The sequence below is a fragment of the Pseudopodoces humilis genome, chromosome 7 (assembly GCF_049639895.1).
Source record: "Pseudopodoces humilis isolate 2021_Gansu_Grassland_sample_001 chromosome 7, ASM4963989v1, whole genome shotgun sequence".
NCBI classification, from domain to species: domain Eukaryota; kingdom Metazoa; phylum Chordata; class Aves; order Passeriformes; family Paridae; genus Pseudopodoces; species Pseudopodoces humilis.
In genome coordinates this window covers 56,826,464-56,850,530 of record NC_142206.1, presented here as the reverse complement: position 1 = coordinate 56,850,530, position 24,067 = coordinate 56,826,464, and the positions used below count along the sequence as shown (strand labels likewise).

General features: G+C 40.4%; 1 protein-coding gene across 1 annotated transcript in view; it reads right to left on the bottom strand.

The window, feature by feature from the left end:
- KCNH5 (potassium voltage-gated channel subfamily H member 5) overlaps positions 1-24,067 on the bottom strand; it is a 148,657-nt gene that overhangs the window by 41,093 nt on the left and 83,497 nt on the right. Inside the window, exon 8 of the mRNA XM_005520053.2 lies at positions 8,389-8,588. Within this exon, the coding sequence (XP_005520110.1) occupies positions 8,389-8,588 (200 nt within the window). The remainder of the gene's footprint in view (positions 1-8,388; positions 8,589-24,067) is intronic.

Genomic DNA, 24,067 nt, shown 5'->3' with positions numbered 1-24,067 from the left:
ATAGACACAAGCAGCATACCTATCATAACACACTGTAATATGAAGAGACAGAAAAAAAAATCCATTGCACAGAGAAAAGCCAATCTTAGAAAGCATAATTCAGGAATTTTCTGATGTCATGATAAAGTGATTCTCCTAATGACAAATCACTGTACAAAGATATATGGAGATATCCATTATCAATAATATCAGCAGTAAATGAGTAATGATCTAAGAGTTAGCCAGGAAAAAATACGCTTAATTTCAATTCTCTTGCCTGCTACATAGGCATTGAGAACAGAGAATGAAACAGATGACAAGTAAAACAAATATTTAATATTTGAAGATTTGGCAAGGCATTGCTGACTGCTGCAGATAAATGTAGATATAGATAGGGAAAAAAGAGAACGAAGATAAATAATTGCAACATTCAGCTATGTGTTTACTGCATGCTCTTCAAATGAGCACTTCAAATTCAGACTAATATTTGCCTGAAAATGACCCTTTACTGATAATACAAGACTTTGGACATTCTTATTGTGAATTGCTCTCACTGACACTTCAGCATTTTTAAGGCAACATGCAACCAAAGAAATACAAACTAGCAGCACCATGGCTGTCCCTGAGTCCATATTGTGTACAAATGCACACGTGTGGCTGCAAAGAAGAAAATTTTGGTTAAGGGAGAGGATGCCCTGCAATGTTCAGTCAATCTTTTCACTGTGAAGGAAATGCCTACAACCCATCCTGGTAACAGAACCAAAGCTCAGCTGGGACATTGGCTCTGCCCTGTGTGTTTTTTTGGCAGTGCAGCAAAAACCACCAAGACAAATTTCTTAAGAGGAGATTTCCTCGGAGATTCTGTGTCCTTTTGCAGTGAAACAGGCAGCTGGAAAGGCAAGCAGGGTATTCAGGTCGCTGATGGCAGTGCTTTGCTAAGTGAGGGGTTTGGAGCACTCAGAGGGGGCAGCTGCTTGTGCTGCTACAGAATTTGCTCTGTAATAAATCTGCAGCCACAGACTTTGCAGCCAGCTCTCCCCCTACGTGTCCAGGCAGCATGAAAGAACAGAACCTGCTACATATCAGTGCAAAATCAGAGGAGAAAGCTGAATTCTACTCAAAGGAGAATCTTTGCTGGCTGTACCAACTCTGATTTCACCAGCAAAGAGGCAAGGCTCCCTGAAGAGCACACAGGTATCCACAAAGACCTGACCCACTACAAAGCTGAGGGAGGAGAAAGGAAAGCACAGAATAGTACTTATCACCTCCCCTCTTTGCACAGGAAACTGAATCTCCTCAAAGTCAGTGTAAGACAATTGCTGAGCTCTGGCATCACCACCCAGCACCCAGCTGATACAGACCCCAGCACAACTCCCAAAGCAAAGACTCAGCTGCACCATCATCTCCAGATCACCTCATACAGGAAATGCTGACAGTGAGAGATCGACCTGTGGTTGCTGCTAGAGACTGGCAAAGGCAGGAACCAGCTCTGGAAGGCCCACAGGGAATTGGCACAAAACATCTCAAAGTCTTTTCAGCTCGAGATCTGTAGGGGTGGGGAATTAAACTCCCCAGGAGGTCCCATCTGATTTTTTTAACTCTCTCATCCATTTCCTCAGCATGTTCAGGCATTTCAAGATAAGCTTCCTGAATAGCTCAAAGAGCTCTACAGGGAGCAGAGATTATAAAAAATTCAAACAAAAGCACATGAATCAAAACAAAAAACTGCACAGATTAAGAGTGTGTCCAAATAATATATTTTAGGATGGTTTTACAGGTTTAAGTGTTTGTTAAAAAATCTTCCCCAGATGGAAAACACTACAGGATGGCTTAGGAGCTATTACAGAATATGTTAAGACTTGTCAACAAAAAGGCAAAGACCAGGGAATCACAAACATTTCAGCACACAGGATTCCCACATTTTGGGGGTTGTAGGCAGGAAAAGTATTGACTGATAACCAAGCCAAGAGCTTTGACATTCTGTGGTGTAATAACTAGGACTGTTCCCTAAATGAATAACTGTAACAAATACCAGAGATACTAAAAATGCCAGCTTTGAAAATAAAGAAAATAAACTCTTCCAACCTCAAACCCATAAGAGGCCACAGATAGGTATTTTTATTTTGTGGAGAAAGGCCATTCTGGGCTTTTCATATTCAGCAGTCAGAATCAGGGTCACTTCTTATGAAAAAACCCACAATACTCACTAGGCAGCTGAACAAGTTACTCAGATTTTTAGAAAGATTTGGCTCATTTGAGTATGGAATTCTTTATCAGGTCTGGCTAAAAGTGTTACATTTGGCACTGGATGGAGGCCAAAGAGACAAAGGTAAGAAACCAGCTGACTGGCAAATCACAGCATTTTTCTGTTACAATAAATAGAAAATTTTGTAAGGATCTCAAAGATGATGTATGGAGCTGAGCAGTAATTAACCCTGCAGGCATTAGGGTAGTCTTTAATACATCACTGAGTATCTTGGCACTAAGAACTGAATTTCAGCAGCAATGGTGTGCTCTGTTTTAATTGCAGTAAGATCCAAGGTCACTTGGATTTAAATGTTCTGAAATCAAGATCTGAAAATCACATCTAAGTGAGTTTGACTCGTTCTCCTATTACTAATAGATGAGCTGAACCAGTGATTAAAATGGGCAGATTTAGCGGCATCATAACAAATTTAATTTGTTTTTTTAACTAAGCAACCTGTTAGAGACATTAAAAAAATCCCTAGAAATTTTCTGTAGAGTGCATTAAATTCAGTTTTTTCAACACAGATAGAATCTGGCTAAGGGTTTGGAAATCAGGGCAAGATGAGAAGCAGTAACATGTCTTTTAAGGAATCAAGTGGTTAACCAGCACAGGGGCTACTGGTCTGTCTAATGCACTGGAAAGTGGCACACTAATAATGTCCACAGATGACCCCAAGAGTAGATCCCAGGTTGCCTAAAGGTTGCATATTTAAAGGTTTTATTGTTTTCAGTTTTGTTATCATATCTACAACAAGCAAAATTATTGCACAGCCTTCTAATGGAGCAAGAGATAGCACACTATTGGGAAATCTATCCTTTAAAAACATATTTTTGGATAAAACAAGAAAAAGAAACACCAGAAAGAATGTGTCATATATAAAAGAATTTCTCGAGTCACAACAGTTTCTGGCACTTAAGGTCACCTTTGGAAGAACGTAATTGTTCAGTGCACTATTTTATTTTGTGCTTCTTCTGGAGGAGGCTTCATTTTCTCACATGCAGCATTATGTAAAGACTCTCAAGGAAATGAAGAATGAAAACAGATGTGGAGAAGACCTTCCCTGAGATGTGGTCTGGAACTGAGAGCCTCTTTGTCTGCTCCACCCCTTTGGTGGCAGTGCTCAGGAAATCCAGGCCCATCCACTCAGGGACTTATTCCCACAGGAGTTAAGCTCGTGAGCTGCTCCATAGCCCTGGCATCTCCTCAGTCATGACAAGTTCACCATTTATTCTGTATTAATCCCAAGATATTACATCCAAGAGGCAGAGGTAACTGTGAGTACTCTTTCCTGTCCTGCAGAGTACGAACAGGAGGCAAACAATCCATAAAGGGGAAACAGAAAGCCCCACAGGTCCTGCCCACGGATCTGTGGGAAGGACTGTGAGATCTTGAGCATCTCTCCTGCATCCTGCCCTCCAGAGACCCATGGATTCCAGATGTACCTGTTCCTAGCTCAGCTCTGTGAGGTAAGGCACAACTTCCTGTTCACCTCATCCCGATCTGCAAGGAACAACCAAAAACCTCTACAGCCTCTACAGCGAAACAAAAATACTTGTCCAAAGGATTTTTACCTGCCCCTTCCAGCAGGGAACTGTGTGCAGCTGTCACAGCCAATGTCATGGAAGTTCTATTTGGCCATGAAGCTTGGCAGCCTTCTACTCCTGGTCATCCAAAAGGAAATCCAGCCAGCACTTATAGACACCTCAATGTGATGGGACATGGCAGGAATGGCAGCCCGATTCCTCTTTGTTGTCTCAGGGGATCACTAATTATTTCTACAGCTCTTGAAGCTCTTATTAAGAGCAAACATGAATAAGCTGCACTGTCCTCATGTAGATTAATGTTTAATGAAGTTACAACCTGTGTCTGTTTACCATAAAGCCATCTCCTTTATGAAAGCTTAGTGGGCCAGCAGTGAATAATTCTAATACTGTGCTATGTTCCTGTGATTTCTATTTCAGTCAGTGCAATATGGAATTTCTTTCATTATCCCAACTGCCATTGATGTTCAGATTGAAAAGAAGTAAAACGACTTTTTTTCATTCAATCTATGGCTTTTCTGAAGGAAACTACTGTTAAACATGACAGACATTTATTTAATTGCTTTCTGAACAAATTGTAAGCCATACAACAGCACACAGGTCAAGATGAAAAAATCTTTGGGTTTTACTGACATTTCAGAGTGTTATCATTAGATAAGACCTTGAGACATTTGCATGTTAGTTAATGGTTGCTCTGCTTTCCTGGATAATGACCTATTTCTTACAGAACAGCTAATATCTATAAATTTCTAGTTTGCTGCCTGGATGCTTTAATAAAAACTAAGATACTTGAATTCAGTGTGTTTCATATATCAAATTATTACTGCAAAGATTTTTTATAATCTACTTTAAAATGGTCATATACACAGAAAGTACTGCCTCTTTTTTACCTCTCACAAAAAATGCATGAATGCATTTAATGCATAAAGGCTTTTCGGTTTTGCCATGTTTTTAACCCTGCTCGTTATTTGATGACTAACCCCAAAATCTGCATCACTAAACATAAAAAATAAATTTAAAAAAACAAAAAATCCCATTTTGTTTGAGCCACTGTTACACCAGGATAGAAGTGTCCATGTATTACATATCTCATCCCAGCTGTCAGAGCAGGGCTCTCATGTTTAAGTGATTCAAGATTATGGATCAGAGGCCACTTGCTTCCCCTTAGGTAATAATAATAAATATGCTAATGCTTTTAGTGTCATTGTTAATTCCTTGTTTGTGAGCACTCAGAGACAGGGTGAAGCAATGTGGTCTGAAGGCAGGATTTGAAGATGAGTTATTCCCAAGGAGATCAGGGAAGCCAAAATTCTGAGCCTAAAGCACCGTCACTTTTCAGTGTGGGAGACCAAGTCCTCTTCCACATACAAGGAAAACACACAGGTTTTAAATTCTGTTCAGGTCATCTTGCTACACAGTCAGCAAAGACTAGATCTTCACTCAACCTCTTCCACTCTAACTTCTACTTTGCCTTCAGTTCTCATGTAAGGACTCATCAGTCTTGGCCAAGATCTTCTTTGGAACTACACACTGAATGTGTCATTCAGGGATAGATATTTGAGGCAACAAATCAACACATGTGAAGGGGTCGTAATTCTAATCAAGTTTTAAACTTATATTTTGATTTCAAGGAAATTAACTTAAAATCTTTAGTTATCAAAGAAACACATGCTAACTCTTGCTCCATCAACGCTAGGATCATTCAACACCATAGAAATCTACTGTAATACTCATATAAAAAAACCCTCATTTTTTCTTCTTGTTTAAACGTGGGTTTCAAAACAAAGCCATTTCGACATGCTGAGTGGCTGAATGAAAGGTATTACAGATTTGGGGCAAATGATGTTGCAAAACACACTCCAGTGTAACAAAGGAGATCTATTTGGAACAATTTAGGATGTAATAGAGTATATTAGGTTGAAAAACATCCTTGGATGATGAAAACTGTCTGATCTGTCTGATGGAAAGTGAAAAGCTGGAATTCCTCAATAATTATCCTGTGTCATGAGCACATGTGTGTTTTGCAGGATAATAAGAAACTTAATGAAAAGTTAAAAAAATTAAGGGAAATGGGAAATCATATGATGAAAATATATCCTCAGATATATACAGATATAACAGACTGCTCAGAATGTTATTACTGGAGCTTTGAAAATGAAACTGGCAGAAAGGTCAGGTCCAGGCTGTCAGACAAAGCAGTGCAGAGAAGCAATCCAAGACCTGGAACAATAATCCCCTCTTCCAAGCTGGAGCACTGTCTGGACTCAGCAGCTCAGCTGCAGGTGCAGTGGATCCCATTAGCCCCCTTGAGCCCACAAAAATAAATCTGACATGACACTGGGTACCTTGGGGGTCCCTCTGCTCCCATCCTCTTGCTGCTCTAGGTTTGGTGCAGATGGATGCAATTTATGTGCAGAGGGTCCTACAGCAAGGCTTGAAGGGTTAGTGAAGGACCTGAGGCAAGAGAAACCACCCACCCTAAATGACCAGTCTCTAGGACTGCACTGCTGTTTCTATGACTTTTCAGCTGGAATTTACAATCATTTCTCATTTGTTTGGGTGACGTACATCAGAACACCTTCCTGAGTGGAGACAAATGTAAGACTGGCTGCAACACAGCTTTCCAAGCTTTTGCTAAAGCCAAGGTTTTTGCAGCAGAAAGCAAACTGCCTTATCCTTGCCCCCATACAGACACTGGGACGTTCTGTGCAGGCACTACAGGCCACTGGAGCTGTTGCTTTTGCAGACTTGCAGGCTGTAAGGGACACAGAATACCAAAATATCCAAATCAATGCTCAAGTTCTTACGTTTCTCTTGTCTCTGTTTTTCTGTACCATGGGTTTTTCTGGGTGGCTCAAATAGCTGCAACTACTGATGTCCAGATGCAGAGGTTCCTGAAATCCTTACACTGTTTTAAATTTGGTTTGGATCCAGGGCTACGTTAAGGCAAGTCTTCACCAAGGGAAAATTGTTAAAAACCTAAGTCACAGATTTTACAGGTAAATTAATTATCTAGCTAAGCAGCCACTCCATCTTACAGACCAGAGAACAATGCTTGCCATGAGTCAGAGATTATGGCTCTAACTGTGTTTTTATAATCTATAAAAGGGGACATGCGGAAACTATGGTAGGAAATTTCAGTAATTAAAGCAGAGGTTCTCCTAATTAACTGCAAAGCATCATTAAAATCTAATGAAACTGCAGTGGAGTAACACAGGATTCTGGCTTAACTGCAAGGAGATAAATGTGAATGGCAGTTGAATTTTCATGTAGTTTGAAGTTTATACAATAGGACTGAATTAATTTACAGTAGTTTAGAATAGAAAAGCTCACTTCTAACGTGTGAATCAGGATTAGGAAGTTCAGGTATTAGTGTATAAGAAGTTAACATATTAAAGAATGTGGCATACTGAAGCACAAGAATCAAAGAAATAAAGATTTTTGCTATTTAAAGCAGTTGCATTTGTGGTGGTAAACTGAATTTCACAGAAGATGATAAATAAGAGAACTGGTGTTGCATCAGCATGATGTAAGACTAAATTTTTCAGAGGAGAGAATTCATCCTGGTACACCTGAGCAATCTGCATCACTCTCCCATATTTCACCAGAGATTCAAATGAAGAAAGAACTTTAAAGCTCTGCAAGCACATTTCAGGAGTCATCTGTCATCTGTCATGATTCTTCCATAACTCCTCTGGACTCTTGGTCTTGAAGTTCTTAGGAGGGAAATCATGGATTCTGGAGCTTTAATGCCTAATTTAAGCTGACATGTACTAGGCCCACAGGAGCCACAGGAGCATCACTGATGTTTACTGAACAAAAATCTGTCTCTAAAACTGTTTTATCTTGCCTTATGCTCAAGGCATTGCAGGTGGAACCCTTTCCCTCCTCTGACTTCAGCTCTGAAATATCCAAGGCTGGACAGACTCGCTGCACATGCAATGCAGAGAGTTCTTGAGGACAAGTCATGAGGTCACTCCTGAACCTGAATCACTCTCCAAAGATGACCTTAAATCAGCTTTTGAAGAAACCTAAATGATGAGTTCCTTCTGAGGGCTAAAGTCCTGTAGGACTTCCACCCTGGCACAGATGCCAACAGCATCACATTCTCTGCACCTCCCTACCAAAGGCCTGAAGAGCTCAGGGAGATCAATCTCTACTGCCATTAAATCTTATCCTAATTATGCTGATGGATACGCTGACGTCCTGGGCATCAGCAAAAGGTCCAAGCCAATCAAACTCATTTAATTGCAATGCACAGATGCCAATAGTTCTCAGGATAATACAGATGTAGTTTAGACACCAAATTATGTTATTGGGCTAATTTGAAGACCAATTTCCCATTGATTTCAATAGTTAAGTACATTAAAATTATTTACTATTTAGACAAATTAAGACTGGAAAGCAGAAAACATTCACTACAATGAAAAATAAAGGCATACATTCAAAGCAGCAAAACAGTACATTTTTTAAACAACCAGTTTTTTTTCCAAACACAAACAAAATAAAGGCGTAGCATGCAGTTAAGAATTTATTAGCAAATTGTAAGCTGCTATACAGCCCACTTTCTAAGAAAGCACAGAATGGACACCAACTCTTGCTATGTAAAATGTCAGGTACCTTTTCAGTGTCAATTCCTTTAGACATGGACCAGGTTGAGACAATGTAATCCATGACTCTTTCACTAAGGCCTTTTGGGACTTGATATAATTTTAGGAAATCCCTCACGTTGTTCAGCATCTCGTGGTACCGGTTGGTGTTGGCATACATTTGCTGGAAAATGGTGGTGACGTTTCCAAAAATAGTTGCATAAAGAAGAGCTGGAAAACAAAAAATTAAAAATGAAAATAAATATGTATGCTCTAGTAAATGCTAATCATAATTTAAGGATAATGTTAGAGAATTTTATGGTTTACATTCTTACATTAGACATTACAGACTTTTCAAAAAAGAGAAATATTCTGGTCTCTCATAACACCAGTGTGCTGCACTACTTCTGTTTTTGACATTATCAAATACACAGAAATATACATGTCATTTTTAATAATCTTTGCTCAGAGGTACTTTATAGCAGAATTCAGCTATGCATTTCCATATTGCTTTTAAAAAAAACCCAAAAACTGCAGCCTAAAAATGGTAAGAAATAAGCCACTGTGAAAGGAAAAAAATGCCTTCCATCACTCAGTGTATAATTGTCTTCCTTCTACACAACCCATTTCTACCTCATTCCAGAAACATCACTTTGTTTCCCACCAATTTACTGCTGTACATCACCCCTATGAGAGGTGGCATTTTTAAAGAAACACGGTGCTCTCCTAAAACCTATCTAATAGAAGAACTGTACTTCCATTTCACAGTGTTTTTTATATGTCCAGGTAGAACTCCGATGTCAGAGTTCATCACAAACACTGGATCATACCAAACAAGGTCACACAATGTGTAGCACAAATGAACACAAGATTTCTGTTCAAGAAAACACAGCAGAATAACAGTCTGTGTGATGTTGCAAGGGCAGGTTTTTCCCTTGCTTTTCTGATTGCTGCATCATATCTGCAAGATATAAAAAGATTTTCTATACCTCTCGATCCATTCAGACATATATCAACACTTAAGAGTACAAGTATATGGATTACAAAAAAGTTTAGATGGATGAATGCCACATGACTTTTTTATTTCTTTAGCTTTCTCTGCTCTTTTGGACTTCTGAAGCAGGACAAACCTGATGAAATATCACTTCTCTTAAGTGCAACATTCCTCATCCTTCTGAATAGCTGCTGATTTATCATGCACTCATCTCATCAGGTATGTGAGGGCACAAATATCCCTGATGTTAGATGCTACTGCAAATCATTATAAATGTATAGAGAAGCCCTAATTACCCCCAAAATGCTGTCTTCTACAACCTGTAACTACAGTTAGACTGCATCTGCAAATCCAGTGCCTACAACCCAACTGGCCATGCAGACCTACCCAGAGGACACAGGCTGACTGAAAATGTGCCCTGTAAGACTTGAACAAGGAGATTCAAGTCTGAGAGCTGCCAGCTTGGAAACGGCTAAGAATGCCATGGTGAAAACAGCCTGTCTGAAGCAACTGGCACCAATTACCTCCTCTTGGCAGAGAGGATTTGTAGAAAAATATATGGCCAGAGAAGAAATTCTAGTTCCGTGTCTCATAATATAGGGTCCTGGAAAAGTTGTACTTAAAAAAAAGGTTGCTTCAAGAAATTAATAGAATAAATCATTAGATCAAGCACACAAGATCCCTGTAGACACCATCCAGCAATACTTCACTAATCCAGAATCCACCAGGCTGTGGAGTCTGCACAGACAAACTCAGCATTATCTCCCTCTTGGAAACCAAAGCCTTCCTTTAGAACTGGAAATGGTAAAAATGGTCGAGTTCATTCAAAAACTCCACTCATCTCACAGGTTACTGCATGGGGGATCTTTGGCAAAGAGATAAAGGGAACCTACTTTTAGATCTCCACAGCTTTGGAGCTGTGCCTCAAAGGCTCTCCTCACTCGTGGTGCTCCCCCATGCCCACAGCAGAAGCTGCTAAGGGTGGTTTGTAGGTTTTGGGGGAAAGAAGATTTTTCATAATTCCCCTCTCTCTGTAAATCCTCTCCCCATCCCTGTTCTCTACATGATAACTACAAGGGAGGGTCATTTATAAAAAGCTGATCTTTATTGTTTTGCAGGTCTTGGTATGCAACAAAAGTTTGGAGATGCTGACAAGCATTTAATGCTGCTGTCACCTTCCAAGGGTTCAGGCTCTCCATCAATAAATAACCCATATTGTCCATAATTAGCAAGTGAAGATTTCCCAAATAATCTCTATTTAATGAGCAAATACTGAAGTGACAAGTGTGAGTCTTACCCCTCACCTATAGAAAAAACAAAGGCAGATGAGCACTACCAAGGGCATTTCACTTTTGCTGTATTTTATTTATTTCTGGCAGGTGGAATTGGCAGTAAAAAACATTTGCAAAAGGTTCTGAAAGAAAATGAAATGCTCTGCCTCTCCTTACAGTAAAAGTATTTAAACAATGTCTAAAGAAATCTCTAAAGTTATTTATACCCTTTAATAGTTTTAATTTAGTCTCTCAGTTTACAATAAACAGGAAAGATGAGGTTGAAGGTGAAAGGACGCAATTTCATGAATGGACTGCTTAGGTCAAACTGCATTTATTCACCTTCTCTCTAATGACTTGAATTTCTCCAAATATTTCCTGTTATGTTCCTACAAGTCATGCAACACTCATTAACTCAATTGTTCTATGTGTGCAAATCTGGAACAGTCTTCACTAAATTTTATAGAGATAAATTTGATGTAATGATGCAGAAATATTTTTTTTCAGTCCTAAAGGTGAGGTGGTCCAACTGTAATTGTAGTTTCTAGTTTTACTCTTCAGTGTGGAAAATCTACCCAAAATTACAAGAACCCAAGTACTATATATTTTTACATATAAAATCTGTTACTATATTTTTACTTTTATAAAACATTTCTGAATGATTTAGCAATGGTGTTACATAAAAAGAAACTTTCTGAAGAAAAATTACTCAGAGTTACCTAAATAATCCCAAAGCATTTCAGATCTCTTATTATCCTGACTGTATGCTAAATACATCCAGATAGAAACATCTGCCTTAAGGAACTGAAGGCTTAATTGAGAAATCTGATTTTCCTTATGTCCTGCTCTACGCTCGAGTATTATTAATCCAAGCATATACAATGTTCCTCCAAACTGCAGTTGTAAAGAAGATTAGTAAGGGAGTACCAGCCTCTTCTCCCAAATGTCAAGTGACAGGACAAGTGGAAATGGCCTCAAGTTGTGCCAAGAGAGGGTTAGATTGGAAATTAGGGAAAGTTTCTTCACTGAAGGAGTGCCCAGCAGTGGAACAGACTGCCCAGGGCAGGGGTGGAGTCCCCATCCCTGAAGGGATTTAAAAGACGTGCAGATGTGGCACCTGCGGGGGGTTTAGCGCTGGGCAGGGCATTGATGGGTTCATGGTTGGACTCAATGACCATAGAGGTATTTTCCAACTTAAACAATTCTATGAGGCTGTGATCCTGGAAAAATACAGATTTTCATTTCTGCATGTTGAGGCCAGCTGCAACTTCTTCAACTAATTTCTTAAAATGGATTTTTAGATAAATATTAATAAAGTCCTATCATTCAGAAGAGATTTGATAAAACTTCCAATATACATTTCTGTATTGGGTTTGCATGGCCTAATTTTGGTAATGAGAGGGTGGCTTCTGTGTACACAGGGGTGGCTTCTGTCAGAAGCTGCTGGAAGCTTCCTCCACGTCTAGCAGAGCCAACGCCAGGAAGCTCCAGGACAGATGTGCCACTGGCCAAGGCTGGGCCAATTAGAAATGATGGTAACACCTCTGTGATATCATATTTAAGAATAGTAAGGAAAAAAAAGGCATTGTTCAGATGTAACTGCAGCCAGAGAAGAGAAGGGTGGGAATATGTGACAGGAACAGCTCTGCAGACACCAAGGTGGGTGTCTGGCACCCAGACAGAGTCAAACCACTACAATTTACTAAATATAAACAGAGAGAAACCCAAATATCTGATTTACGATTTTAGAAGCTGAGCAGTTTTCTGTTATTTCTTTCCACTTCACCTTAATACATCTGCTCAAACTTCAAAACGTTTGCAGGCACTGTTTGGTGCAACACCAGGCAGTGGCCATTTCCTACGTCAAACAGCCTCACTGAGATGCTGCAGCAGCAAAAAGCTGCCACTTTCTTAACAAAAATAGCTTTCCTCAAATCCACCAACACATTTCAACCAAGTTACTACTTGGGAGAAAATATTCCTCCTAAGCCCCCTCCCCCATCACTGTTTTATAGCACTTCTTTGATGCCAGCCCCAGCCTCCCACCTCTCCCCCTCAGGCACACTCCTGTCTGCCAGCTGTGCCAGTGAAAGCACCAACACAGCCCTGTGGTTTTACAGCTCTTCAAAAGGCTACCCTTAATTCTGAAACCTTGGCCCCACTAAGTATTTTGCTGTTAAAATACTTTCCCCCCATCCCAGCCATGTTTTACATCAGTGTTCCACCACTGTTTTCCCCCATTTACAGGGAGATGCCAATGCCAGAACACACTAACTTTTACATTCCTCTTCCAAAACTATCCAAAGCATTAAAAAAAAAAACAATTTTCCTTCAATTAGTCCTGCAGCCAGATCACTCTATTATCCCATGACACATCATCCAACGTATTTATCCTCCTATAAGCCCCAACAGTGCATTGTCACACCCAATTTGCAGAGGAGAAGCCAATGGGCAAAGGTCTGGATTCAGCAATGAAATTCAGCTCTGAACTCCTCACCAAAACCATCTGACTGCTGAAATCAGGGTGGAGTTGTACACAGTTGTATCTGGTCAAAAGCCCACCATGATTCCAGGTTCCAGTCAGATTGCACCTCCAGCCTGGCCTTGCACTGCCAGGTGTGTCCTGCATTGTCCCTGCAGGGTGGTGGTGGCATTCCTGCATCCCACTCTGCGGTCACAGGAGGTGCACAGCTCCTCCCTGACATCCACCCCTGCTTTCCTGGCCCAGCAGCTTCCTAAAATCCTAAATTAAGAGGCTAGTGATAATAAAGACAGGCCTGTCAAGTTCCTGTTAACATTGATATTTTGCTTGACAAGAACTAAATGATTATGTAAATTGGATGATTATCATCGAATAAACATCAAATAAGCTGTAGGAACTCACACTCGCTGTTCTTTGTCTTGCAGGGGACACTGCACAGAAGAGAGGGACAGCTGCTTTGGAGGTAGTTGGGCTTTTGGCATTCCTTATGCATAAATCCTTATTAAAATGAAGGCTTTCAACTGCACTTGTATGGTTGGTCACTAATTTTTAAATGGTGAACCCAGGAGTTTTGGTTTTTTTTCCATGAGCCCACTCAGCTAATGGAAAATACTTACTTTAAAGCTCCAACGCCTCACCACCGTGCAGATGTCGTGACCTGACCACTTGCACTTTTGCACAGAGCTGCAAGCCAAGACTGGCTGAAATGGTATTGCAAAACACAGTCTTAAAGCTACCAGTGTCCACAGCTGTCAGTGGGTTTGGCTTCCAGTCCTGTGGCAGAGATGGACAAGAGCTGGAGCTGGCTAAGGTTATTCAGCAGCACAGACAACAAAATTCCTCATTTCAACCCCCTGAGGATGAAGAGCCAAGGGCTCCCAGGTCTGATGCTGAGCAGCTCCAAATCAGTTTGCATGCACATTCCCTGCTCAACATCCCCTTCCACAGCCACCTCAGGTTATGAGATTACTTTGTCCCTTCACCTGAGAAACAGTGCCAGCCATCAGAAAGGGAGCCCTGCATAGGCTCAGGGGGTTCCTGTTGGTATTTGGATTGAATTTCCTGCATTTCTTTCCTTTGGAAAGCTTTACAGGTCTTGGGACTGCCAGGGTCTGCTTCCTCCTCGTCACATTAGTCAAGGGTGTTAAGCAACACACAGGAAGGCACAGCCTGAAAAATGGTGGCAATTACACCACAACAGGCAGCAGGGCAAACAGCAGTACTCTGTGCTAACTGAATGGTAAAAGCATCACTTTGATGGAAAAACCCTTATTTTGCAGTGAAAAGGTCTTAATTCTAGAATCTTTCTCTCGAAGAGCTCTGAAGTAAGAGGCTGATTAGGGCTTTTTTACACATTTCATATGCAATGGAAGTTGGGTTTAATGCACCACAGCTTTTGATGGTGACAGTTGGGGCAGGAATATTTAACTTTCCATTTATCAGAACAGTATGACACGAACACAGATAAGAATTAACCAGTGAAATGAGTGAAACCATTTCTTACAATAATGCCTCATCATTCCTGTTTCTTCAGAACCCCCTCACCTCCTTGCCAAATGGCACATCTAGCATTTCACATCCTGCACAAAGTCCTGAGTAAAGGTAATGTTAATTAAAACACAATCACTTCCCTAAAGGAATTACAGAAGGAAAGTAGAGAAGCAGAAGTTAACCAAAGTTCATGAGAATTATGTTCATCATGAATTCCAGCAACTTCCATGCCTCTAGCACACTTTGCTCCATCCTTATTTATCATTTTCTCCATTTTGAATATTATCTCCAGCGTTGCCTCATTTCCATGCAAATCTCTCCAGTGTTTTGGAAAAAGCTGAATTGTGTCTGTCAGACAATCATCCACCTATCACATAAAATCTTTCTCTTTCCTTTCTCCATCAAAGAAACATTCCCAGAGCGCTGTCCTTACTCTTGCTACTGTCCAGAACTAAGACCCAGGGATCAAAACCATCCTGTGCCTTCCTCACTGTGTCAAAACTGTCACCAGTAACAAGCACAGGACACAAAGAGTCTCCAGCACTGCTGCACTGCAGCACAGGAACCAAAGGGATCATCTCAGAAACGAGAAGTTCCCTGAGCAAAGTTGGCAGCTGTCAGTATCCCTGTGTGAAACGACTTTACAGCTCCGTGATGGATTTGAGCCTCGAGGCTTTTTTCTCTTGTTGATATTTTTTTTTTTCTTTCCCCCCTTTAATACTTTTAAAGGAACTTTTTTTTTTTAGTGGGACACCCAGTTCTTGTCACATTAAGATGAACTCAGGATAGCAATGTTGCTGGAGGCAGGATGCCAGAACATCACTCACACACTGAGGAACACCACCTAAATTGCCTGTCTTGTTAAAATATAATGGAAAATTTGTAAACACACCTTCAAAGTACTGCACTGTATGAAAAGATGCTCTCTGCTCCTAGGTTCTTTTTTATTTGCATGGCAGTGCAAAAGTTTGTGCAGTATAAATCTATATGCTGGTGTGGTTTAGATACTCAAATATACACACACATATATAAATATATATATATATGTGTGTGTGTACATACAGATACACAGTGTAAAGGTGAACCTACAATAGCAATGGGCTCAGAATTTCTGCAGCTGCAAATTTTCCTTTGAGTCTTCTAATTTGCTCGTTCTTTCCAGTTCTTTCAAATCCAATTTTGCTTATTCATTTAATTAAATATTCGGTTTTATTGCAGCACAAATAACCAGAATGGATTTGAGGCAATTAAAGGAATTATTCCAGCTATAAAATACAGGCCATGTACAGCCCTGAGAGATGTGGTAAACACACCTGTTACCATAACAGTGAGCATTTATACAATATCTGTCTGAAAATATTAATGAGACAGAGAACAGGTGAAGCAATACTGCTTCTATTCAGTGGAACTCAGCCTGAACTCTGTGTGAAGATGGATTTTTGTGAGTAATTATAGGGTATTTTTAGGAACAAAGTAAAGTATTTAACCCTTAGTATTAAAAGCCTCAAATTTGGAGATGATGTTTCCACCCTATTATTTTCAGAGTAATTCTTCTTCATAAAATGACCACAAAACTGCTTCACTGAATTCAACAATAAAATTTCTTACTCATCTAAGTCATCTACAGAAGCACTTTCCCTCTAATTCTCCATCCAGCAAATTCAGCACTTCTAGACAGAATTTAGCAAATTTTTGCATTCAAAATTTTCCATCTGATGCTGACAGATTAGCTCTGATTAATTTTCTCTTCCCTGACATGTTTGCACTAAAACCAGTGGGGAAAAAAAAAAGTTTGACAAAAAGTTGAAACAATTCACCTCCAGGTTTTATAAAACTAAAATAATTCACAGCAAAACATTTTTTCCACCAGTTTTTTGATTCTAAATATTAGATTTAGAATTTTGATGTAAAAAGTTAGTTTTAACAGCCTAAGAAAAAGTGGAACATTCATTATCTTCACACATACCCTCAGTTTCTATCGCAATGGAATATTTTCCACAAAGCCAAGCCAGGAGTTCCTGGTACACTGCTAGCAATAAGGGCCAATCCAAACTCATTTTTGCCCCATTTCTTAGCACCAGATTTCCATTTTATCAGTACATTTGTGCACATGACTGGTGTGAAGCCTGCCCCCACTCCCACGCTTGGGCAGAGCTCAGGGCTGGACCTCGGCACCTCTCCTCTTTTGCTGGAATAATGCTGGTTTTGTCTAAAAAATTTCACACCAACGTTTTCAGACTTTCAAGGTGAATTAGCTTTACTCTGCTTTGATTATTCACTTTGGGAAGCTGTCCTTCATGGCAATATTGATTTAGCTGTGGCAGATGCTGAGCTGTCACCGAGCCTGACAGCTTCTTCAGAGCTTCCTCTGTGGCTGTCTTGTAAAACAGTCAATAGCCAAGTGAAACCTGACTGTGAAAACAAGCATGTTCCCCACTTTTATACTCCATGAAATCACGTGTCCTGCTCTGTGCTGCATCCTTCTGTGAGGAGGAAAGAAGCTGGCCTCTCAGTTTGGCACTCAGCATTATCAATTAACCCTTGGTGTGCTCAAAGCGTGCCCACCCCTTGCCTGAGATGTTGGTGGGACCACGTTCCTCACAGGTCTGTGGTTTGGCAGTCACCCAGAGCTGCCACAAAACCACTTCTTACCAAGGGGGAAGGGTCCTTGGGGAAGGTGAATGTGCTTAGGAAAGGGTTTTGTTCCCTACACAATGCTGATTTGAATTCCAGCATATTTGGGTGGTTTTTATGTCACTTCAGAGAACACCTATGGTCTTACTAACACTGTGTTTGTCTTTGCAAAGTGACACAAACCACCCTTGTGAAGGGAAAAATGGCAAGCAACACCCTAAAAATGTTTTTGCATTGTTCACCAGAGGATCACAAAGCCAGATGGTAATATATGTCTACATTTTTATTTATTTATTCATGAATTTATATGTAGAACTGGACATCAGCACCCCAAAGGCTATAAAAAGATCTGTTTCCAGGTGAACCAAGCTGTGCAAATACTGTACCATTCACATTATCTCCACTTCTCTCCACCATTCCCACAGCTCTGCACCATCCCCTTCTCCATAATAACAAAAAATATAAAACATTCCTGGAAACATTGCTAGCCATCAAGGTTGTCCTGGCAGAAGGAGTTTGAGAATATTCAAAAGAACAACAAAAGATTGCATACACCCTCAAACTAAGACCGAAAAATAAAGCCTGGTTTTTCATTTTGGCCTCAGTGCATGTATTGTTGAACTCTCCACGACTACGTGAGACTGGAAAAGTATCTTTATTTCCTGGCAGCAGCTCCTGGAGTCTTCTCCTCCCTGTCCAGCTCCTTCTGATCAGCACTTGTTTCTACCTGATTACCTCTCTGTTCTCTTGCTCACTATTCCAGGAAGTAGATGCTGGAATTAGATTTGCTGCATTTCCATTCCTACATTAACACTAATTTCACCAAAGTCAATGAAATTACACTGATGTCTGGAGAGTATCTGAGGAGAATAATTGAGTGCATTTTATCACTTTCCTTCAACTGTTTTGGTGACTGTTTCATGGCATTTTTAAGTGCCCAATTTTGCTAAAATGCACTTATTCTGCTCTTGGATGCTGCAGTGAAGTTGCTCTGTGGAACCATAGAATTCTTGCTGTAAAGCTACAGACAGTGCCTGGGATGGGAACACAGAGATGTGCACAGTGATAAATGTGCACAATAATTGCTCACCCAGCCAAAATCCATGCCCTGACTGCAGCCTCTTCCAGACATTTATGAGAAGAGTTCAAGAAAGAGGATGCAGAGTGCATCCCTGCCCTGGGCCATTCTCTTCAGATTTCTACAGACCCAGAGAGCCCAGGGATTGTACCCGCATCATGTATTAGCCACCGACCATCTCCACCCAGAATATCTAATACCGCTCCACAAATCCATTTTGGGGATTTTTCCTCAGCAAAACATTATTTTTTTGTGCTATTCTGCAAGCCTGGCTGCCCCAGCCTTTACACTGACCACCCTCAGCCACCCTTTCTAGAAAGTGAGTAATTGCTCCTCTCCACCTCCTTCGCACCACTCTTGTTTTTTTAAGCCATCGCCCACTGTGTTTTTCCAGTCGTCATCCCATGCCTCATTCCTGTCACCTTTTAGACACCCTTTTTAATCTTATAGCATCTTGCTGCAGAGCAGTGCAGTGTGGTGCAACAACATTAATTTCAATTGCCTGCCCAGGAATCCTATTTGCCTTTTGTTGACTGGTACTGAATACTGCACCAGTATTTTCAAGGAGTTCTCAGCAGTAAGAGTCAGGTACCATTCCTCAGTGGTAACTGATAATTTAGAAAACATTTCTGTGTGGGTATAGCTACCTATTCATTTGCATGCACTGACACTGAATTTCATCAGTCCTTTTCACAACCACTTCTGTGGTGGGAATGCTGCATCAAAACCAGAAACCCTAATTTCAGGATTCAGCAGACCTGCAGCACAAGGGAGCTTTCTCCTATGCCTCTCCTAAGCTAAGTTTGTCTCCCAAGCTGCATTTAGATACAAGTTAACAATAAAAGTCTGTGAAAAATTTAATTGCTTTAATTTATTTTTTAGGTTTATGTCAGTATCACAGTTTAGGTCACAATAACTGGAAAGATTTTATTGTCTTTCTACTACGAGCAGGACTGACTATCTCCCAGAGCAGGGCAAAGCTGTTCTTGGACGTTACCCAAGAGTGACTAAGCCAACTCTGAAAGTCCAGTGAAAATAAACGAGAGATTTGACAGAACAAAAATACCAAGATTTGACCCAAGAGTTATAACAGTTATGGGATGGGACATCTCTCAAACATTAACTCTTTAGCAGCAGGAGAAGGCATGAATTTCTAAAAGACATGTTCAACCCTCCAGTGTGGCAGCCCCTGTGTGCCATTAACACTGAACATCTTGCTGTCTTTATTCACTCACCAGTGAGACCAGCCATGAATGCAAGAGGTTCATTTAAGTGGCCTTGATGCCTTTGACATATTTGTTCACATGTTAAGAGCTGAGGGAATGACTGCAGGGTCTCTCCCCCCACTTATTTTGCCATCCTCAGTTGTTTCTCAGCTGTTGCAAGGCACTCATAGCTGGTCACATGTGCCACTAATGTAATTTTTTAGGGACAATGACATCTGAAATTACACACAGAATAAGCACTGCACATGGAATGGGGAGTTTGACAGTATATTCACGTTTTTTGCGTGCTACTGAACACCTGCAAGTATCCCTCACGTGGAATTGTCCCACCACCAACTACTTCAGTGAGTAGGAAACTGCTGCAAGCTCTGCAGGATGGAGTCTTCAAACCCCAGGAAAATGATATTCAACAATCCATCTATTAGCACATCTCTTCAGGCCTTCCAGCCTGCTTCTCCCCAAGCCTCTGCAGTATGGAACATTAATTTTATACTGAACTATTAATTGCAGTTGACTTTGCAAAGCTCTTTTCTTTACATTTTTTATTCAGTTTCACAAACCCAATCCCAAAGGAGTTCATCTTATTCCCCACAGTTGTTTGATCAAATTGCAAATATTTCCTTTAATCTTTTCAGGCATTCAGATTTATTAACTACAGAGCAGAGTCTCTTCATCTCCTCTACTGATGGTCTGGGAGAAACAATCTTTCACATATTTCTCATTTTATGCAAGTGCTTATTCCTGCAAGTACATATTAGTAAGCATAACATTAAAACACGTTTAACTAACCTACATAAAAACACTTTGAACCAAATTGGCAAGCTAACCTGCTTTAGTTCTTAATGATATTAATCTGAAGTCATTTTTCCCAAAGGTTGTGGTCTATAATTCACTGAGGTCAATAAAAAGTAGCTGCTGATGTTAGTGAGTTTTAGGGGTGGCAATAAACACATATGAGTGCATTTTCCTTGGAGAAGCTGGATGAGAAATTTCCCAAAGGCAGGAGAAAAGGCCTTTGGGACACAATTTTAATTTTCTTCATGCCTATTCATAGTTAGAATTAGGAATAATAATAATCATCATCACTATTTCACAGTCACTTCACATTTCTCATTAATACATACATTTTACAAAGAAAGGTAAATTATTCAATTTTGTTCCATACTTAAACATTTATGATTAAGTTCCACACTTAATCATTTATGTCAATTGTCCCTGTTCTATTTTTTGTTAGGAAATTCAGAATGAAATATTTTATAAAATTGAGATGTGCACTCATGGTTTAAAAAAATACTATTCCCCACTTCGTTATTTCACTGCTTTTATTCTGTGAAATAGGATAAACTTTAGCAAAAATAAAAAGGCAACACTTTAACCTGAGTCTTATTCTGAATTTGTAACTGTAGAAGACCTTCTAAAGTGAAAGCAGAAGTCTAGTGTCTTATTTTTAATATGTTCTACTTTTCCACCATCCAAATGAAGATTTTAAAAAAATAAAATAAGGTTTCCTCCCATTTTAAAACCTTTCCAGCAGAAAACCAAGGGAAGGATTTTTATTGTTTCATTGTAGTATGAAAAAAAATCTGAAAAGCAGAGTAAAAGAATGAGCAAGAGAAGACTTTTCATTTCCCTTGAAAACAGGGACATATTAATTCAGATATAAAAAAAAACCCTTGTGTATATCAATTATTTTTTCTCAAAATACATAATTTACAGTAGGAATAAATTTTCAACAAAAGTAAGGATTTTCCCAAATACTTTTAACTTTATTTAAGTTTCCACCACAAGTTTTTTTTCAGTATCTCATTAACTCCATTTCTTCCTCCTCTCCACATCTCCCTTCAACCCCTGCTGAATTCTTCCAGAAGTGATAGAGTTTGGGTTTTTTATTTTGTTTAGTAGCTTAGCTGCCTCCCACCTGACATGACTCTAAGCTGTTTTTCTTCATTTTACTCAATGTTGCTCGTAATTATTTAACCTAATTGATAGGATGCCTCCTCTGGGTAGAGGCTGTTGCCATGACACTGCAAGAAATTACTCCATATTTCTCCATTCCTGGATGTTCCTGAAGAATTTATGCAGAACATCTTGCCTTCAGCAGCTCCCTACCTTTGCAAACATCCATAAAAAATAATTAATGAGCTAATCCTGGCAGGCAGATTTCCCTAGGATAATAGGGCTAAAATTGAGGCTTTTTGTAAAGCCTCCTTCTGCTGATACTGACCAAGACTGCACAGCTTTAAACAATCACAGAATTGTTTAGGCTGGAGAAGACCTTTAAGATCAGCAAGTCCAACTCTTCACCCAACACTGCCAAGGCCACCACCAAACCATGTCCCCAAAGTGCCATGTTCACGAGTATTTCAAATCCTACCAGGGATGGAGACTCTGTCACTGTCCTGGGCAGCCTGTGCCAGTGCTTGACAATCCCTTCCAAGAAGAAATTGTGCCTAATACCCAATCTAAACCTCTCCTGGAGCAACTTGATGCTATTTCCTTTTCTCCCATCACTTTTTACCCAGGAGCAGAGCCTAACCCCCATCTGGCTGTATCCTCCTGGAATTGTAGAGTGATGAGATCTTCCCCTGAGCCTCCTTTTCTCCAGGCTAGACACCCCCAGCTGCCTCAGTTGTTTCTCATAAAACTTGTGTTCCAGACCCTTCCCCAGCTCTGTTCCCTTCTCTGCACACACTCCACCCCTTCCATGCCCATCCTGTCGCGAGGGGCCCAAAACTGGGCACAGGATTTGAGGTGTGGCCTCGCCAGTGGCCAGCACAGGGGGCTATCACTGCCCTGCTGTTGCTGGCCACGCTGCTGCTGGATCCCTGCTCCGTGTGACAAGCCAAGGGCACCCAGAGGAAGGCAGCAGTGAGGTGGCACGGGCACATCACCATCAGCACGAGGCAGCTCGTGAGGATATGGTTTGGGAGACAAGCTGGGTGACAGCTGAGTGCTTCTGCAAAGCCCCTCCACCATTCACATCAGTAAAAGGCATGGAGGAACAAACAGCACACAGATGCCCAAGAAGATGGAGCCTAAAGTTTCAGGCAACCTTCCTGTAATTCCAGCAATGCAATTTGAGGCATTTCAGAGCAGACATGAATGGCTCAGGTGCTTTTCAGGGCTCTGCAGCTCTCGAGGAGTTTTACAGCTGCAGAAAAGGGGCCACACTGAGAGCAGTTCCAGCAAAGAGCAAGGGCACAGTAAGGAGCTCCAGATTAATTTGACATCCTGCTCAGAAAAGTGGTCCTTGGTACCAATTCCCCTAAATTTTGGCAACCCCAACCCCTCCTTCCTGGCCCCTATATCACTCCAAACTTTAATCCAAATTATCTCACAACCTCCTGTGACACAGACCTTTCCAACCAGGACACTGATTTGAAAACATGAAGTGAAGCTAAAGCATGTTAATTACACACCAAGCAGCATCCACAATGCTCTACACTCCGTTTTGGCCTGGCTTTGGACAGTGATCACACTGCTGACATTGCAACCCTCTGGGCAATTATGAGTGGTTTAGAGGACCACAGTTTGTATCTAAGGCAGTCTGAAATGCCCAGCATGGACATAGGGTATTTGTCCTTGTGAATGTTTCTAGCAAAACAGAATATTAACTATATTCATTATTTTTACTTCCACACACCACTAGAGCTATGGTTCTGCTCCTCAAAACTATGCTCTCAATACTGCAGAAATTATACAGACTGGGAATAGCCAAGCTTTTCATGGTAAGAAAAAAATCCATTTATTTTCATTTATAAATTATTAAGAAACTTGCTGAGCAAAACCTGCTTTTATTGTTGTTGATGAGGATTCATTTGCAAAGCTAGGATAAAAAGCTAATGAAAACTTAAGGAAGAAGTCAAATAACAAAACTGTATCTGAAGTCCTTGACGTTATCTCCCTTTCACACTTCAGAGGCATAAGGCTATTATGAAATTTCATTTTTTTAAATTACTATTTGGGGCAGATTCACAACAGATTCAAGAACTGATTTATTCAGCTAATATATTTATTCTCTTTTGTGAAAGACATTTCCGAGCGCTGCAACCAAAGTAACAGCAAATTAAAAGTCTCAAAAGCTACAATTTATGGATCATAATTACTAAGAGCCCTCCCATCTCCCGTCTCATTTACACAAAATGAATTTACAGTCCATTTCCAGGTTCCTCCCCTACAAGCAGACAGCCAACAGCAAGTATTTCAAAGAACATAGACTTAGAGGGACTGTGTGGAGGGTGAGAAATGATCCTTTTGACCCTGCACAGGGCCCACAGATAATTTAAGCAAACCTGTGCCTACCCCACAAATCTCCTGCCAAAAGCAGACACAGAGTTATTAATTGCTCCATAATTTGACAAGTAAAAGAAATTAATGTCACCAAGAGTCAGTGTGAAGCACATGTGGCAAAGCACATCTCCTCATGGTCTACTAATTAACAAGTACCATATATATTTTTTTATTTGCCTTTGCCATCTCCCTCAAAAATATGTAGCTATTGATATGGCTCAGGAATGGTCATATTCCAGGAAGC